The sequence below is a fragment of the Penicillium soppii genome, assembly GCF_028829465.1.
Source record: "Penicillium soppii strain IBT 18220 chromosome Unknown utg000006l, whole genome shotgun sequence".
Classification (NCBI taxonomy): Eukaryota; Fungi; Ascomycota; class Eurotiomycetes; order Eurotiales; family Aspergillaceae; genus Penicillium; species Penicillium soppii.
The window spans coordinates 4,309,834-4,329,253 of record NW_026643236.1 but is presented as its reverse complement, the minus strand read 5'-3'; the positions used below and the strand labels follow the sequence as shown (position 1 = coordinate 4,329,253).

At 47.6% G+C, this 19,420-nt stretch overlaps 5 protein-coding genes across 5 annotated transcripts; 2 read left to right on the top strand and 3 right to left on the bottom strand.

The window, feature by feature from the left end:
* Positions 1–2,607: 2,607 nt before the first annotated feature.
* Positions 2,608–9,706, top strand: N7529_009015 (putative sensor histidine kinase/response regulator; the record flags this gene model as incomplete). Its single annotated transcript, XM_057244542.1, has 2 exons — positions 2,608–5,588; positions 5,644–9,706. 2 exons carry the CDS (start codon positions 2,608–2,610, stop codon positions 9,704–9,706), a joined length of 7,044 nt encoding a protein of 2,347 aa, XP_057096080.1.
* A 380-nt stretch (positions 9,707–10,086) lies between these two features.
* N7529_009014 (allantoicase) lies at positions 10,087–11,160 on the bottom strand (the record flags this gene model as incomplete). The annotated part of the gene is made up of 1 exon (XM_057244541.1): positions 10,087–11,160. The coding sequence occupies one exon, from the start codon at positions 11,158–11,160 to the stop codon at positions 10,087–10,089; it is 1,074 nt and encodes a 357-aa protein (XP_057096079.1).
* A 1,026-nt stretch (positions 11,161–12,186) lies between these two features.
* Positions 12,187–13,231, bottom strand: N7529_009013 (uncharacterized protein; the record flags this gene model as incomplete). The annotated part of the gene is made up of 2 exons (XM_057244540.1): positions 12,187–12,713; positions 12,967–13,231. The coding sequence occupies 2 exons, from the start codon at positions 13,229–13,231 to the stop codon at positions 12,187–12,189; spliced, it is 792 nt and encodes a 263-aa protein (XP_057096078.1).
* Positions 13,232–14,728: 1,497 nt separating this feature from the next.
* Positions 14,729–16,395, bottom strand: N7529_009012 (putative MFS sugar transporter protein; the record flags this gene model as incomplete). Its single annotated transcript, XM_057244539.1, has 2 exons — positions 14,729–15,370; positions 15,418–16,395. 2 exons carry the CDS (start codon positions 16,393–16,395, stop codon positions 14,729–14,731), a joined length of 1,620 nt encoding a protein of 539 aa, XP_057096077.1.
* Positions 16,396–17,190: 795 nt separating this feature from the next.
* On the top strand, positions 17,191–19,419 carry N7529_009011 (glycoside hydrolase family 95 protein; the record flags this gene model as incomplete). Its single annotated transcript, XM_057244538.1, has 1 exon — positions 17,191–19,419. One exon carries the CDS (start codon positions 17,191–17,193, stop codon positions 19,417–19,419), a length of 2,229 nt encoding a protein of 742 aa, XP_057096076.1.
* Position 19,420: the final 1 nt, after the last annotated feature.

Below are 19,420 nucleotides of genomic sequence, written 5' to 3'. Positions count from 1 at the left end.
CAAGACGCGGGTGAGGTTTCGACCTCAGACCCCAAACTCACTAACCTTACCTACATATAGAATAGTTATATAAGTATAATAGGTATTTCGTGACATCAAATGGGTTTTATAGTATTAAACCTGTAGGTTTGTAGTATATAGGCTCGTTATTCCCTTAGCGGGTAGGGCACTACGCGACCCACCTAGGCATAAGTACCCGAAAAAGGAATATGACAAAGGCATATATATATATATATATAGAAACACCGCAACGGGGTGCAATCAGATTGTTCTCATTATTCATTGACCGCTGATCATTTGCACTTGCTATGCAAAATCGATATACAGAACTTCATATTGTTGACCTAGAGCGTCCATTACTAGCCCAACTAAGGTTGAAAGTCCGATCAAAGAGGTAGAGATGTATTATTGGCTCTAAAATATTAACCCATCGGGGGGGAATGTTACTACGTATATTATTAGACAATGATAGGGGCGCTAGCATTGAGCACCTGTCTCGTTTTCATCCAGTTCTTTACACCGACGGTGGAAGTCCTCCTAAATTAGCAGCGTTTTGATAGAACTTTATAAGATGTTTCCAAACGATACGGGTAGCATATGCCCCCGAGGTGTGCTCTATCGCTGTCTGTAGCTTACCTCTCACCCACATCTACATACACTTGTCTAGAGCCTCAAGAGAGCCCAGTATCCTTGCTGCCCTCACCATTCCGGATTGCTGATCAACTGTGATTAATCCTGCCGAGCCGATAACTCCCTCAGTATACCGAGAGTAAGAACGAGAGAAAAAGTATCACAGACTAAACTAGTGACATCTTGCAGTAAGCGGAAATACTGTATGCGCGGCCTAAAAAGACTCGGATTCTAGGTTTCGAGTACGAGAGTCAACAATTTCCCTTCGCCCGACTGCCTACTTCGGCAACATTACGAACTTGTTAAATCCACTAGTACTAGTGCTCATTGCTACCCTACCAAATATCACGTAATGGCTAATGTCAATATTTCGTTAGTTTTGGCGTTATAACCACCGGCATCTTTCGGTTGTTACTGGAAAGAAACTGCGTTGGCGGGTGCATCACGCTACCATGCTCCCTGGGATGCGAGCAAAAGCTTCACAAATCCATTACATAAACTAGAACCCCTAGATTCGCGACCTTGCCAGGGAAAACGATCGAGCATCAGAAGAAACTCCTGGCTTCACTAAGACTTAACTCAATAATTCGTTTTCTTTACGTCGCTTGTCTTACAGGCTTTCTGTATTCAAGTTCTCATCGCTTGTCAGAGGCATGTAGGTGTTTGAAGATATAGATGATGACTCACTAAAGCTAGTTGCAAATACCTACTCCACGGGTACAAACCAACTACGAAGTAACTAACGTGATATATCACTGAGCTGGCCGTTCTACGTGAAACGCATCCATGAATTAGCACTTTTGTTCAACCCCCCACCATGCCACCGATTCGCCCCGAAGCTCTAGAAATCTAGTAGTAGAGCAAGAGGGCGGATTGTACTAGCTTATCACGTTTAAGAATTAATAATCAGCTCTATCCGCGACCCGCTACTAGTATATATAACCTCGGATGCTAGGGCATATAAGAGAGGCATGCTGGATGGAGAAATCAGCTAGTTGAATTAATTTAATGGCATTGTGGTTGGGAGAAATGCATTTAAGATTGATGTTGGAGTGGCTAGCTCAGTGGTATGAACTAGTCGATTTTAACGAGGCACGAATATAACTAAACAGAGCGTACGTGAAGGGAGCAGAGATATAAAAAAAACGACACCTGTGTGATTCGAACACACGCTCCCGAAGGAAATGCCTAGACTGACAATTTAATGTATAGCAGGGCATCGCGTTAACCACTCCGCCAAAGTGCCTTGGATGGTAATTTTGAAAATCCCATGGATATATTACGTCCCATCGCGAGTCTACTTTGGCGAGCAAAGAGCGGCAAAGGTGAGCACTAAAGCGGATATAGACACTAGTTAAATTAGCTCAATACTAACTGTCTTTTTCTACCCTTAAATTCTACCTTCATTCTTACAGCTGATTATATAGTCTGCTTGATATCTACAATTTCACGTGTTAGTCCATATTACTCGAGCCGCACTCTTTTTTTTAGTAAAAAGAAAGAAAAAAGCAAAAGATACCTAGATAGTCCCTTTTTCAATAATGACATCATAGGACAAATCATCTCAGTACCCGAAGACATGTTCAGTGTCAGAATAATAACTATTTCAAGATACGTACATTCGTAGAACAATAATATCAAAGGACAAAAGAACACAGAGACCAAATCCGGTGGGCTGATTCGAATGCGGGTCAGTCGCCAGGTTGAGAGATGACTAAGAGCCAAGTAACAGCCTAAGGCAGATACGTATCATCAATCCTGAGCCTAGATTAACGATTTGTTTCATACAGTTGATTTGGCATTTGATGTCGTATAACCTTTGCACGCCTCAAGGCGACACATTGATTTAACGCAACAACAGCCCTCTCATACATGCTCATCCTCCATGTCCCGCCCACCACGCCCTTCTTACCCCCACTGAATTTGACCCGCGATCCCCCAGACCTACGCATGATCAAACGTCAATTATTTTGAGCCATGGAGGAGAGTAATCCTTTCGGCGAGGATTTGCCGCTTCCACCGGCCCGGCTTTTTGAACGTTTAAGTCAACTGTACGGCTATACGTGGGACCAAGCGATCGAACCGTTTCATTCGACATACAATTACTGGCATATCTCAGGATATCGTCATGCCTTAGAGTCTGATCGATCGACCCCTCTCGCAAACTCCTCCGGCCCCGCCTCCTCTGGACCGTCGAGCCTCACTCGCTTCTCTCCTCGCACAGAAACCCGGCCGTCAGCTCGTGCCTTGCGGAGATTGAGTGCAAGCGAAACTAGCAGTGAGGTTTCACTTTCGAACCACCATAGTTTGGAGGCAGAATCAATATGGATACCTGTCGTCGCGCGTATTTCCACGAACATCATCCGGCTCGAACGCGAGTTTCACATGCTGAGATCGATCGTACAATCGTCAGATCCGGATTGCAATCATACAATACGACCGATCGACCTGGTGCGATTGCAAGCAGACTCCGACCAGTCGAAAACGCTCTTGGTTGCCATTTTTGAATCGCCTGGACATGACAGATTAAGAGATCTGGTCACATTTGGCCCTGCCTCATTTGCGGCGGGGTCCAGAGGGGAAGGGAATAACAGTACGCCCAACGAGCAGGTCTCCTTACAAGCATTCTTTGACTTTGCGATTGGCGCATGTGATTGCTTGGAGATTTTACATTATGGCCTCAAAACAGTGCACGGTGAAATCCGAGGAGATGCCTTCCATTTTTCTGCCGAGACTGGCGCAGTGAAACTTGCAAATACCGGCAACGGTGCTAGATCATTTGACAACGTTCTCAGCGATGGATGGTCTTCAGTTTCGCGCGAGCTTGGAGCTAAGTATAAGCTGCAGTTCATCGCCCCGGAACAGACTGGAAGGATGCCCACAGAGCCCGATAGTCGCACTGATATCTACGCCCTGGGCTTGTTTTTCTGGTCCATGCTGGTTGGAAAATTGCCCTTTGAAGGAAATGACCCAGTCGACGTTGTACAAAATGTCCTAGGCAAGAGGTTAATACCAGTATCCGGAAAGCGAATGGATATTCCGGACGCCCTCTCGGCCGTGGTTCAGAAAATGACCCAAAAGGTCGTCCATGATCGCTACCACACGATATCATCGGTGAAGAGAGATCTGACAACTATTGTAAAATTGCTTGGAGATGGTGACAGTGAAGCATTGAACAATTTCCAAGTTGCGCAAGGAGATGTGTCTTCCTTCTTCACCCTTCCAACGCAAATGTTCGGTCGGCAAGAAGAATACGACAAGATAATCAATGTCATAAGAAAAGTCAATCGGCGCCAGGCGGCGGCCCTGGCCAAAGCTGGAGTCCAAAGTCCTGGTACAACGCACGCCCTCACGTCAGCTTCGTCCATCTCCGAGGGCCGCGTTGAAAGCTTCGAGTTTGCTTCTGTGTCCAGTGATTCTGGATCTTTCCATCTGCATCCTCGATCGATGTCCAATGTCACCAGCCATCACAACTCACAAACCAGCAACCATGAATCTTCACCGGGTAGTGATACATCGAATTCAACCCCAAAGAATGGCTCAATTCATATCCCTGATGTGTACGGCCAGAGTCCAAGAGCACAGTCGAGCAGAATGAAAAGCCCATCGCATTCCAGATCTTCGCATAATACAGATCCCTCTGTTGGCCACCAGAGTCTACCGTCCACCAGCTACAATACCGGCAGTCAAACGGATTCATTCCATTCCATGAATAAACATAAAACTGGTCCTAAGTCTCGCCACCATGAGCGCTGTGAAGTAATTACTATCAGCGGTGCTGCCGGCATTGGGAAAACGGATCTCTTGAATCGAATCCAGCCAACAGCACGCAAACTCGGGTGCATAGCGATTACTCGTCTTGACTCAGCCAAACGCGTTCCATTTGAACCATTTGCCAAGCTACTGGCGAGTCTTTTGCGCCAAATTTTCTCCGAACGTGATGTGACCACGGACTACCACAACAGCGTTCGGATGGCCTTACGACCGATGTGGCCGACTCTCCACAGAGTCTTGGAACTCCCCGAACAGTTGATGTCTCCCGGTGCGAAATACAGACCCACTGATGCGAAATCTAACCTGTTCCTGCCAGACAAGGGCGAGCCATCCAAACACGTTAACATTCCCGGGCTGGACCAGGGCCAGAGTTCTCTCGATTTCTTCTTATCCAATGCTGCCTCAAAGAACATGCGGCTGATGGAGACATTCCTTGAAATTCTGAGAACGCTGTGCCAATTCAAACTGATTACTATATGTCTGGATGATCTTGAACATGCGGATGATGAGACGTTAGATTTGGTATTGAAGATCATCAAAGCACGACTCCCCTGTGTGGTTATACTGGCAAGTCGCAAAGATGAGATTGCCTCTGAGCAGGTGAGGTCTTTGTTCGATCAAGAACTACCCACGATCACTCGAATTGCACTTGAGCCGCTAGAAGAGCAGCATGTGATGGAAATTGTGGCGGTGACTATGCATCAGCAACCCAACCAAACACTGACTCCGCTTTGTGCGGTCATTCAGGAGAAGAGTCGAGGAAATCCTTTCTACGTCCGTGTAATGCTCGAGACTTGTTACAGAACGAACTGTATTTGGTATTCATGGAAAGACTCGAAATGGTTGTTTGATCTCGATCGGATTTTCACGGAGTTTGTGGCGCCAGAATATGGGGAGGGTCTGGGACTTGGGTTCCTTACCAAGCGTCTACAAGGCATTCCATCTGCCGCCCGATCAATTATGGTCTGGGGAGCACTTCTGGGCAGTCCATTCTCGTTTTCCTTGGTACAAAAGCTCTTGACGAGTGAATTTCTCTACTCAACCGATGAAGATAAAGATACCGATCTCACGTCACCACAAAATTCTACACTACTCAGACAATCCGAAGGTGATATAATTGTTGGGTTGCAATTCTTGGTTCAAGCAAATCTTTTGAACGCCGGGAAGACGGATGACGAGTTCAGGTGAGATATTCCTTTCGGTACATTGCTGCATCTCAAATTTTAACCAATTTTTTAGATTTGGCAATGAACGTCTCTCACAGGCTGCTCTCTCTTTAGGCGAGAGTCAAAATATTGAGAAGATGCATTTTATCGTCTCACAGGTGTTGATGAAGTATTATCATGATCATCGCAGTCTTTACTCAATGGCTCATCATGTGGCACTGGCCTCACGGACAATCAAAGTCCGCGTTGGCAGGCGACTCGAATACCGTCGCATCTTATGGGATGCTGGACAAACTGCTTCTCAATCAGGCGCGCGGACCTCCGCACTCTGGTACTTCCGTCATTGCATTGCTCTACTCCAGGATGATTTGTGGAATGACCGCAAGCCCGACGTTTATTACGACGAGACCTTGCGGCTGTTTATCGCGACTGCCGAAATGGCGTGGTCTCAAGGGCAAAGCGAAGAGGCTATTCAGTTGATCGACGAGGTCTTTGCTCATGGCAAAGACGCCATAGGTAAGTCCAGAGCCTGGATCATCAAAGCCAAGATCTTTGCCCAGGTCGGCGATCATCACCGCTCCATGGAGGCACTCCTCACTTGCCTTGACGAACTTGGTGTGCATCTTCGTAAACCCACAACTTATGACGAGTGTGATGCCGCCTATCTTCGCCTGAAATCTTATCTTGAGACTGCCGACTTGAGCTCTATCGCGCAAAAGCCAATCTCTCAAAACCCCGTTGTGATGACCATTGGTTCAGTGATGGCAGAGGCTATGACAGTCACTTACTGGGACGACGCATTGACATTCTATCGGATGGCAATTGAGGTGATGAACATTCATATATTTAAAGGTGGATTCACACAGATCGCAATTGGGTGCTCCCATCTCGCCATGATCTCCATGAGTCGGTTTAACGATGTTGAGTTTGGCTCTAAGCTGAGCGATCTCTCCTTGGAATTACTTGAACGTTGCCCCGAACTTTGGACACAGAGCCGAGGTTCGATCGTCCATAACCTCTACGTCAGCCATTTGCGTGTTCCTATGGCGTCGACACTCCCAGCTTTGGAAGCCTCCCTCGAGGCGTCTTTCTCGATGGGCGATCCTTATCTAACTTTGATCAGTATCTCTTCCATGGCTATGACACGACTGTACCTTGGTCAAGACATGGCCCAATTGGAAGCTTTCTGCATAGAGACACCCGAGGAAATCCCCATGTGGCAACAAGATACCCGCGGCGGAGCTAGTCTCATTGCAGTTCAACAAGTTGCCCGCGCGCTTCAAGGCAAGACTGGTTTCCGGTCTGCTGATGATGTTATGTCGGACGCCGAGCACAACACATCCGAGTTCATGGTGCACCTGGATGCCCATTCCAGCAACGCCGATAGACCTCGCGACATCTATTGGGGTCTTGCGATGATCCCTCTTTTCTTGTTCGGCCACCACACCAGAGCTATCGAAGTTGGCACTCAATTGCTGTTCACACGGCACCGACTTTGGTCTGCGCGTGTGTCTTATGTGATTCAGTTCTATTTGGCGACCTCTCTCCTTATGCTTCACAATGATAACCCTGCCCAAGGATATCTTGATGGCAAGATGGATACGGTTCTAGAATACAAACGCGTGATTGATTTTGCTCGAAATTCCTCAGAAGCAAATTACGGAATGTGGGCTTTGATTCTGGAAGCCCTAATATCTGAGGTTCGCAATGATCACAGCGCATCTATCCAGAATTATGAAGCTGCGATCGACCATTGCCAAATCCATGGTTGGCCACTCGAAGAAGCATTGGCACTTGAGCTGCAAGGCGAGTTTCTGGTTAGACGTGGAGCGAAGAGAGCAGCTCGCGCTGTGATCCAAGAGGCCATTGCTGCATGGAGCTCCATCAGTGCTACAGGGAAATCAACACAACTGGCCGAGAAGCATGAATGGTTACTTAAGACAGCCACCTCGGCAAAGACTGTTGACGTTGGCTGTCAAACCATGGATTCGCTGCTTGAGATTGGCCGTGAGGTTGCACCGGAGGAGATATTGATTCCTCAGCAAATGGAAGAAGACGAGAGAAGACACCAGTGGATCGAGCAAAATGGCGTTGCGGCTGGAGAGCGGTCTTTGGACATATCAAGTGTCGGGTTGGATATCATCGACTTATCCAGCATCCTCGAGTCTAGCCAAGTCATGTCATCTGAACTCCAAATTGACAAACTTTTCACAAAAATGCTTGAGATTATCTTGGAGTCATGCAATGGCTCCGACTTTGCAATAATTGCCACTGACTTCGATGACAACGGCTTCGCAATCGCCGCAGCTGGTGATGCCGAGAAGGGACAAAAGTCGTTCCCTGAAGGTCTGCCATTCTCTGAAATGGAGGATCGGATGGCCTTGCACATCTCGCATTATGTAATGCGAACAAAGGAGGAAGTTCTTGTTCACAACGTACTCGAAGACGAACGCTTCTCTAATGTCAATGAGTCCTACTTGGCAAATTTCCCGGCGGGTCGGTCTGTCATAGCACTGCCAGTCGTGCAAGGCGATCATCTTCTTGGTGTCATTCACTTGGAAGGAAAGCCCCACTGGTTCACACAGCGCAACGTTGTCGTATTGCATTTGCTTTGCAATCAAGTCGGCATTTCGTTGTCCAACGCTTTACTTTTCCGTGAAATTCGTAAGGTCAGCGCCAAGAATGCTTCCATGATTGAATCTCAAAAGCGCGCACTGGCGCTGGCACGCGAAGCGGAACAAAAGGCAAAAAATGCTGAAGCCGAAGCTAAGCATAACGTGAAGCTCAAAGAAGATGCGGCCAGGGCCAAATCAATTTTCCTTGCAAACATCTCTCATGATCTGCGTACGCCCATGAACGGTGTTATAGGTCTGTCAGAACTCCTCAAAGGCACACCATTGGATAAAGAGCAAGATGAATATGTTGAATCAATTCGTGTGTGCGCTGATACTTTGCTCACCCTCATCAACGACATTCTCGACTTTTCAAAGCTTGAGGCTGGCAAAATGAAGATCTCAACAGTCCCACTCAACCTTAAACAAACCATCTCAGAGGTCATTCGTGCTCTGCGATACACGCATCGTGACAGAGGGCTGGAGACCATCGAAAATTTGGACAAAGTTCCACCGGAGCTCGTTGTTCTTGGAGACCCTGTCCGTTTGCACCAGATCTTCATGAATCTTCTTAGCAACAGTTACAAATTCACACCTGCCGGCTCAGTAACGGTCAGGGCCCGGGTTGCTCGTGAAGGCAAAGGTCGTGTTCGCCTTGAATGCTCCGTTGCCGATACCGGAATTGGTATTCCAGACGAACAAAAAGCACGCCTCTTCCGACCATTCTCACAAGCCGATCCATCCACCGAACGATCTTATGGCGGCAGTGGTCTTGGTTTGTCAATCTGCAAAGCTATTATTGAAGATGTTCTTGGCGGAGCTATTTGGCTTGAATCAACTTCCGGCGTAGGAACGACCGTGACATTCCACCTCGTTTTCAACAAAGCGCCCAAGAAGACAGTTGTACAAACTGCATGGTCTCAAGATCTGAACGAAGCCGAAAAGAATTCGCGCCGCACATCAGCTCGTGATCTCACTCAGATCCCTCGGGATCAGATTCGAGTATGCATTGCGGAGGACAACCCGATCAATCAAAAGATCGCCGTCAAATTCGTCACCGGTCTCGGCCTCGAATGCGAAGCATACAGCGATGGCAAACAAGCGGTGGATGCCCTGCGCGCAAGATCCGCAGAGGGAAATCCCTTCCATGTGGTTCTCATGGACGTGATGATGCCCACCCTTGACGGATACAACGCCACCCGCGAGCTACGTCGTGATCCCGATCCAAACGTGAATGAAGTCCTAGTCATTGCCATGACTGCCAGCGCCATTGAAGGCGATCGTGAGAAATGCCTGGAGGCCGGCATGAACAATTACCTTCCGAAACCGGTTCGCTCGCCCATCCTGAGCGAACTTTTAGACACATATCTCGCCCCCGTGCCCTCTTACCCTAAATCTCGTCTTGCCATTCGAGAAAAGCGCTCCAGAGCAAGCATGGATGCTGGTGCTGGTACACCTACCAGTTTCTCCTCATCGGCCTCAGACGAGCCGAAGCCCTTGTCTTTGTCTCTGGAAAAGAAATGATTCTACGCATTAATTTATACCCTGATTTTTTTTTCAAGATAGAATTTCGGCGTCGTTGGAGTGCATGATTCTCTTTTTGTTTACTTCTTACTACATGACATTCGTTTGGTACTTTTTGGGACTCTCATTGGAATCAATTGTGCTTCCTGCTCATGATCATGATTGGACTATGATAGGTCTGCTTTTTACATATTGCCTCCCCTTCTGATCTAGTCTTTTTGTGTATATATTGGCATTTTGAAGATAAAAGAACTACAGTATCCTCCCAAATTTGGCCGAATCTAAATACAGAAACCGCTCATCCACAGACCTCCGATATAATTCATTATTTACGTCTAGAACACTGCTATGTACATTATTCCATGGTAACACATCCAAGCTCAACCGCGGCGACCAAAGATGCGGAAGCGCTTGACGCCACCGTCAGGCACAAGGGTCAGCTTGACATGACTGAATACTTGGGTGTCTGTCCCACCAGCAGCAAGATCACCCGCCTCAAAGACGTGTTCGGTGTCTGCCTGGCAGGGCTTGTCGCCCTTGACAATTTCAACCCAGTGGGGATCATCAGCCGAAGGCAAGCCGTCGTCAGCAGTGCCAGAGACAAGGCCGTGCACGCGCACAGCCCGAGGGAAGTTTCCACGGAAGTCCTTGGTGTCCACGACAACCTTAGCGACGGAGCCAGGAAGACCCAGCTTGATGACAGCCCAGTCTACGTGACCAGCGCCGCGCGAGCGGGCAGTTTCCCACCCGTCCCCCATGTCCTTGCCGCGACCAGGAAGTAGGATATTAGAAGACGGTGTGAAGTGCTCATCGGAAGCGGCGAGCGCCAAACCGCCATTGAGAGCGGAGGAAAGTTCCTCGATGGGAGCCGAAGCAGCTTGAAGGGTGGGGGCAGAAGGGGGAATGGCGTGGCCATAGAGGCGCAGACGAGCGAATCCACCGTCCGGGTACATTAGAAGACGGACATGGGTATAGGGGTCCTGGCTGACTTCGATGGGGAATTTCCAGCCATGCCGCTGAGATGGGCCACAGGGCGAAGCGGGCAAAAGGGTCTTCCAACCAGCGAAACTAGGATCTGCGATTTGGGCGTCTGTGATCCCGCTGCCTTCCTGCGCATATGTTGCCTGCAGCTCCGCTTTCTCGCCATAATTCCCCTTAAAGTATGCAGTATCCACTTCAACACCATGAATTGAGGCTGCGGCCACACCCAGCTTGATCACAACCCAGTCATAAGGTTCTGAGTTGTGTCGGCGAGTTTCCCAGCCATCATACCAGGCACCGGTGTGAATGAACACACCAGGACGTGAGACGGCGAGAGTAGGAGTGAGGAGGTTGTCAGCTGAAGCGAAATAGTCGTTTGAGCAGGCTAGGACCTTGCTGTTCAGGTTGCACGAGGCGAGGTTGGTGGTGTGAGCAAACACTGGGTCGATATCGGTAGTGGGAATTTGTTCCATGGTGAAATATGATATTCAGATCTCAATGGTAATAATGGTGGAAGATGTATTTGCAAAGAGGGCAAGCACTATACTTATATAACTCGGAGAGGACGTATAGATAAGAGAACTCACTTTGTCCAATTGTTTACTTGACCCATTTTCTATTCAAATTGTGTCGCAAAGCCAATCAGAGCCTCTTGATCTCTACAAAGGTTCTTGGTCGTTGACTGCGAAAAGAAGGCCGTTACGGGGGATTTTGAAGTTTATATCGGAGTTGGACTATTTGACCCAACGATAGCAGACACTGGAGAGATTTAGACAACATAGTGTTAGTTATAACAGTTATGACACTTACTGCTTGTTGAGGAATTATTGCGGAATTCACTAATAAAAATCGAAATTACCAATAATCGTGGAAACTCTTCACATGAGAAACCCCGGAGCTCGGAATCACAACGACTCGCGTTGGGAGTTTCGATTGGTCCTGCTTTTGAAGGTACTGCGCATTTTCTCACCTCAGTCACCGTGTCACAAAGGTATACAATGACGCATTGACCGACCCGACGCTGATGTCCCCATCTCCGGAGTATCTTTCACCAAATTGAATATCCAAGTTGACCAAGCTGAGTACACAAGTTACTCACTGCTGCAATATTGACCGGCCTACTTGTGCGACAAAGAAATCTCTTTCGAGTCAGATATTCTGAATCGAGTTGGGCATTTGTTCCATTACTCCCACGCATGATGCCTAACAGCCATAAGAAAACACAGCAAACAGTGCCACTGACTATTGGTATCGAAGAAACCACCGGGCCTTTCCAAGCTACAAGGACGAATGTCAGATGAAAAGTCAAAGACATACAATTTGTGACTGCATCAATTAATCTGGAAAGCTTCGGATCAAACGCCAGCAATGCCTTTATGTTGGTAAACAGCCAATTGACACAAATCACAGAAAGAAGAAGAAGAAGAAGAAGAAGAAGAAGGAAGAAGAGGAAGCTACAGAAAAAAAGAAAAAGATCCTCCCAAAAAGCACTTTTGTCGTCATCTCTTTTCCATATCCTTTGTCGCGGCATTCTCCAAAGCCTTGTATCTCCATTCAAACTGTGCAATTGCTCTCATATCGCTTGCAGAGCAACCTCCATCCTTGCTTGACATATCCCTAGCCTTTTGCATCTGTATCTCCCATCCTTTAAGGATTCGAGCCTGGGCTTCCGCAATCGATAACAAATTTGTGTTGTGCGAGGCCAATCTATCATCAATGGTAGCATGATATGATAGTTTTGCGCGGAAAAGAGCCATTTCAGATTCGTCGTACTTCAGTCCTTTCGCCTCGGGCATCATTGTGTCCTGCGTACTCGTCGGGGGCATTTCGGATTGAGCCAAGAGAAAGAAGAAACGATTGTCGGTACAGCCGGCAACAAATTGGCGTTTGAGCCTCAGGTAACTGGGTGGGTTGGTTTCTAATGAGAAAACAAGGCAAATATGCAGAGCGGTATCGTTCTCGAGAAAGAAGCAAGTATATAGGTCCAGCAATGGTGAAGCGAATGGACCAAACGATGTAACTCCTACTGTGAACACATATAAAGATAATGACGACAAAGGTGAATTTCAAATTAAGTATCGACAAATTCCAATGCAAGTGCGAGGAAGATGGATTATATCATGACAAGATCATGCCCATTGTCATTGTGCCTCGCCATTCCAATACCCGAAACGCCGGTATCACACTCAATCCACTCCAAATCTGCAGCGCAAAAGGGAGGGGGGCAAGGCCACAGTCAAGCCAACCCAGAAATAGAAAGAATGGAAAGACACATGCACCAACAAGTATACCAAGAAGAATCTCAACAAACCCAACCGACCTTCTCCCAAAATTCTTATTTACCCCTCTGAGACCGACCAAAGGGCCCTGCGCATCCCGTGTTGAGCGGCGATGACCCGTTTGCCTTTTGGCGGCAGTACCATCTGCCTCGTGATGAAAGCCACCGAGCCAATCGATCTGACTATCAGGTTTCCTAGTGCCAACAATGGAAAAGCCATTGTAACACGATGTTTGAATTGCCAAACCGCACAAATGGATATGCATGACTGAATGAACTTTGGTCGAAGGGTCGAGCGTCAATCGGGAGGTGCAGCAGTCCCGTCTCGGTCCGTATGGCCGTGCGTATAAGTTTGTGTATCAGGGTCTGTATAAGTTGAGACATATGTACGTTAGCTGTGTATCTACGTACTTTTGAAATTCTACCCAAAGGCCATACAACAGATGGTTGCCTACGCTACATCCAAGCTGTTCAAGATATATTTAGCGGAGAGATATCAATCGAATACTGAGACTTTGTATACTATTGCCACGAGGGATAATTGGACCTTCCAGACAAGCAACCAGATTACACCAAAATAGAGTTGATGTAGCCTGCCCGTCATTTTACCCATTTTCTCCGGTACTTCATGCTAATGAAGATATCGATGGAGCCCACTGTTCCTCAATTTACAAAGCTTCGATACCTGCAAAGAAGATTGACGCGTTTTCACCATATATCTCCGATTCAACGTTCCTTAGTGTAAATACATGCCGTGTCTGGCCCAAACCAGAAGTCATTACTGTTTGCTGTTGGTTCATCTAAATTTACAACAAAAGCTATGTCTATATTATTTTCAGTGCGAACGAGAAAACTCAACAAAGAAATTTGCTATTTACCAATGAAACTGTATGGCTCAGTCGCGTTATCGCTTCTTTTGCCTTTCGATATGCGTCACCATCTACTTTTTCAAGGACAGTCATATCAGGGCCACAGAGCACCGCACTGGGTCGTCTGTAACACCTCAGGCTGCAAGAAACCCATTGACCAATCTGGATTTTCCCCGTGAAAGCATATGAAAATCGAGAATACGAATCAAAAAATAAAATATTCCCAGGAAGAAAGATGGATTGAGAGTGATTGGGGCTGGCGTTGGAATGCTCTAGCTCGGTACCTGATTTGTTTGTACAACGCTGCAACCCGAAGTGTAGGGTACCTCTGTGCTGTGATTGGATTCTGGACCGGTGGCAACGAGTCTCGGAGAAAAAACAAAGCGATACACGCAATATTCAGCTGGTAAATGATAATAGTGTTGAGTATAGGGAAGTTTTGCTTAGGGCTCGTAAGGTCATCTGACGTTAGAGAATTAACTCTGTATTGTAGATCACCGTACAGCTGAACTTACTAGCTGCAGGAAAGGAAGTTAGTAGGGAGCATGGGGATTTTAATGCTCGTGTTCCTGATGTCTCATATACGTTTGAGAAGGTAAAACCCGGAAATCGTGTAACAGAACAAGCACCCCTCCGACGGGTAGACACAGGGTTATATCGGGTCCGACGTGTTTCAACTGTTCCACCTGTGCATTTGCCTTGTCAGATCTATGTGCAATTTTAAATTGATTGAAAGCTTTTACACATTGATAAAAGCGAACATTTTGAGATGATCGACTTAGAAAGCGTGGAATGAAAAGGTCAAGTCAGAGTTCAAGGTTGAAACAACACATCAAATCATTTAATCGTTCCCGTCAAGGAAGCAGCTGAAGAGCTAGATACATTACGACTAAGCTATAGTCCAGCACTGACCTCCTCGTCCCGTCCCGCGTCAGCTCTTGCTTTCTTGGCCTTTTCTATATCCAACGACATCTTTACCGGGTGAATCCCCGGAGTTTCAAACACCGTATTGATTTCCTCCAGCGATAGACCGCCAGTCTCTGGGAAGAAGAGATAGGATAAAAGGAGCTGAACAGAGTTGTACACGATGTACACCACCCAAATCTTATACCCAACCTTTTCGATTCCAACCCCGATTCCATAAGATTGCGCAGCCCCAGCACCACCTTGAATGAGACTGTATAGTCCCATTCCTTTTGCTCGAAGAGGCAATGAAAGAATCTCAATCGGATACAAGTTGTGCATGGTAGCAACAAAGGTCGCTGAAAAAGTCTGATAAAGGAAAATCCAAAGGAGCGTGAGTGCTGCTGTGGCGGTACTAGCATGAAGAGCGTACTGCCATGATGTAATTGTTGTAGCCGTTTGGAACACAATCATGCTGATGAGACCAACGAAGATTAAGGTTCTTCTGCGGACCTTGTCGACTATAAGCGATCCAACACCCGTAAAGACAAAGTAGACTGCAGTAGTGCCAATGGTCACGCCAAGCTGCTGTTTGGGACCATTAATGTTCAACTGCTGTAGAGAAGGGACCAACTAAATAATGTTAGTAGCCGAGTTAAACTACCTTTCGGACAACTCACATAATACGTGATAATACCACCGCCATTCCATTGTTGGAATAGCGAGTATAGAACTAAAACGAGCAGTCGGTAGCGAGCTACCTTGGTGAAAAAGACTCGGTAGTCCCAGAAAGCCCTATAGCCTGTCGAATCGTTCTCAAGAGACTCCTCAATCTGTCTAACTACAACCTCAACAATTGGCTCATTGATGTCCGTGCTCGTAGTGTGATACTTCGCTATAATTTCCTTGGCCTTTTGACGGTTACCGTTGAGGACATAAAACCGTGGCGACTCAGGGGTCACCAAATATATTCCTAGACAGACAATTGCCGGGAAAAGAGCCTCGAGAATCAGAGGAATACGCCAGCAATTGTTGCCCGGTAGATTGGTGAGTCCAACCATGGCGCCAAGCATGACGAGACTTCCGACTTGGAAGCATGCACCGAAAACGCCGACCATGCGACCACGCAGATGGATAGGCGCAACCTCACCAATGTATTGAGAGCTGGACATGAGCGCGGTGCCAAAACCCATAAAGAATCGACCCGCCATGAACATAGGCAGATTTACTGCGAGGCCTTGCATAAGCGATGCAAAAATGACAATGGCGTTACCAGCGAAGTTGATTCCACGACGACCGACCACATCCGCTAGAGCCATGAACGGTGCACCGCAGACGGTGCCAATCTGCATCAAAGCATTCATCAAGCCGTATGTGCCGCCACTGGTATTGAACTCAAAGTAGTCGTGCCATGGCTGCATGGAGTTGATACCGCCGATGACTCCCCAGTCGACTCCAAACCCGGCTTGATTGCAGCCATGAATAAACATGATAAGACCAAGGCGGAAGCCTGTCCACGACCAGAGGTTCAGAGAATCCTTCGATAGCTTCCATAAGTCCTCCTCTGTCACACGAGCCAGCGCTATCTCTTCGATATGCTCCCTAGTATCGCCCTTGTCCACCCCAGCATTCGTATACGCAGTGTCTGATTTGGCCATGGTGCAGTGAGTCGGAGGGGATGAGGTGAGGTGGGTAGGGAAAGATGCGATCGTCCCAAAAGTATGGGCCGAGAACCCCAAAGTTGCAGTGAGGCCAAGAGGGCTAATCTGGGGTATTTCTGTTTTGTTTAGTAGAGGTGGCACGAAGCTAGGCGCAACAACCACCGGTCGGCATCCATGTTATTGACCTATTCCGTCACGGAGACAAGGTGAGCTTGCGACGAGATTAACTTACAGTGGCACGAGATATACCCACCAAGAAGAACACTGATTGGTGCCAGGCAAGATGGAAAATTTTTTGGCGGTAGTCACGTTGTCCATTCTTTGGAGGCATCCTTGCTGGATTTGCTTTTTCGTGGAGCGCCGTCTTCCTCCCACTGAGATTTCCCACCACTGGGATGAGGATGTGGGAACTAGCGTCAGACAGACCAGGATATCACAAGCTTAGATTGACTTGGTGCTAACGCTAGTCTATCTGGGTCAAGCCAAGTCTGGAGAATGTTGACGTGGAGATGTATTTAACCGGAATCTGGGGAAGCGCCGCCGGGCAAAGAATTAGGGCTGGATCTTGTTAGTGGGAATCCTTTGCACTGGGCAAATCACATCTCTGTTTTTGATCAAGTGAAATTGTTCTCGCAACCTGACAATTTCTGAACTCGCCTGGTTAAATCTTTTCGCTGGTTTGTTAAACATTGGCGGCTGACGGACCGAAGTGCCGTCAACGCATGTTGAACTACCTCAGTATATCAGGCAATCAAATCAACAAAGAAAACAAATCTATTACATTTCGCGATTATGTCGGAAATATGGTACAAAAAGCCGGCTGGTGACTGGAACTCGGCCTTGCCAGTCGGCAATGGGCGCTTAGGTGCCATGGTATATGGACGCACCGACACGGAAATGCTGCAACTCAACGAAGACTCTGTGTGGTATGGAGGTCCACAAGATCGCAATCCAAAAGATGCCCTCGAGCATCTTCCGCGTTTGAGAGAGGCTATACGAGCGGGTGACCATGCCAAAGCCGAGAAGATAGCTAAATTGGCATTTTTTGCCAACCCGATGAGCCAAAGAAACTACGAGCCGCTCGGAACCCTCTTCTTAGATTTCGGGCATGACCCCAAACAAGTCACAAATTATCGGCGGTCGCTCAACTTGGCTAATGCTGTGGCACATGTCAGCTATGAGTACCAAGCCGTTCACTTTGAACGAGAAGTTCTGGCCAGTCACCCTGACAATGTGATTGCGATCCACGTGCGTTCGTCTAGCAAAGCAGAGTTCGTGGTTCGATTGACCCGCATGAGCGACTTGGAATTCGAAACGCATGAATGGCTTGACGACGTCGGCGCCGACAACAATTCCATCACTATGCACGTTACGCCTGGTGGCAAGAATAGCAACCGGGCATGTTGCATTATCTCCGTTCGATGTATGGATGCCGAGAGTAAGATAACCAAGATCGGAAATAATCTGGTGGTCAATTCCAGTGATACTCTGCTGGTTATTGCGGCACAGACTACATTTCGCCACGAGAATATCAATCAGCAAACTAAGACAGACGCAGAAAATGCGCTGCGTGTTTCCCCGGATGATCTAAATGCCCGCCATATATCAGATTACCAATCTCTGTGGAATCGAATGGAATTGCAACTTGGCCCAGAGTCTCCCGAAATTCCAACTGACCAACGTCTAACGTCTTCTCGAGACCCGGGCCTTATAGCACTCTATCAAAACTACAGTCGATATCTTCTGATAGCATGCAGCCGGAACGGAGACAAATCTTTACCAGCAAACCTGCAAGGTATTTGGAATCCATCTTTCCATCCGGCATGGGGCTCCAGATTCACCATCAATGTAAACCTGCAAATGAACTATTGGCTATCTAACTCGTGTAACCTATCGGAATGCGAGTTGCCTCTTTTTGATTTACTAGAGCGCATGGCCGACTCTGGCCGGGCTACTGCTCGCATCATGTACGGATGCCGCGGTTGGGCAGCTCATTCTAACACGGATATCTGGGCCGACACAGCTCCTGTTGATCGATGGATGCCGGCGAGTATTTGGCCCTTGGGTGGCGCATGGCTGTGCTATCACATTTGGGATCATTTTCAATACACTGGCGATGACAAGTTCCTTCGACGTATGTTTCCCACCCTTCGTGGATGTGTGGAGTTTCTTCTGGACTTTTTGATTGAAGATGCGGAGGGCAAATATCTTACTACCAGTCCATCTGTTTCTCCCGAAAATTCATACTATGACCACGTGGGACAGACGGGGGTCTTATGCGAAGGATCAAGCATTGATATCCAAATCGTGAGTGCTATTCTTAGCGCCTTCGAGTCTTGTACCATGAGACTTGACATTCAAGATGATCTTGTTCCAAAAGTACAAGAGACAATGTCTCGTCTCCCACCGATGCAAATTTCGGATGCAGGGTATCTGCAAGAATGGGCCACAGACTTCGCTGAAGTCGAACCTGGACACCGTCACACTTCTCATCTGTGGGCGCTACACCCTGGCAACGCAATCATACCAGAACACACACCCGAGCTAGCAAAGGCCTCTGGAGTAGTTTTACGTCGTCGTGCAGAGCATGGTGGTGGTCATACTGGTTGGAGTCGTGCATGGCTAATCAATTTGCACGCGCGGTTACTCGATGCCGAACAATGCAATGAACACTTGGACTTGCTGTTGGCTAAATCCACCTTACCCAATCTTCTAGACAGTCATCCCCCCTTCCAAATCGATGGCAATTTTGGCGGTGGTGCAGGCATTATTGAAATGTTGGTCCAATCCCATGAGCTTGGCGTGGTTCGGATACTTCCAGCATGTCCGAAGCACTGGAGTGGATTTATTCGGGGGGTCCGGGCCCGGGGAGGATTTGAGCTCCAGTTCAAATGGGAAAACGGCTATGTCGTGGATAAGGTAAAGATTAAGTCGAATTTTGGGAAAAAGTTGCTTGTGGTCTTGAATGGGGCACAATTTGAGATCACGGGCCATGGGGAGCATACAATTGAGGCTCCATAGA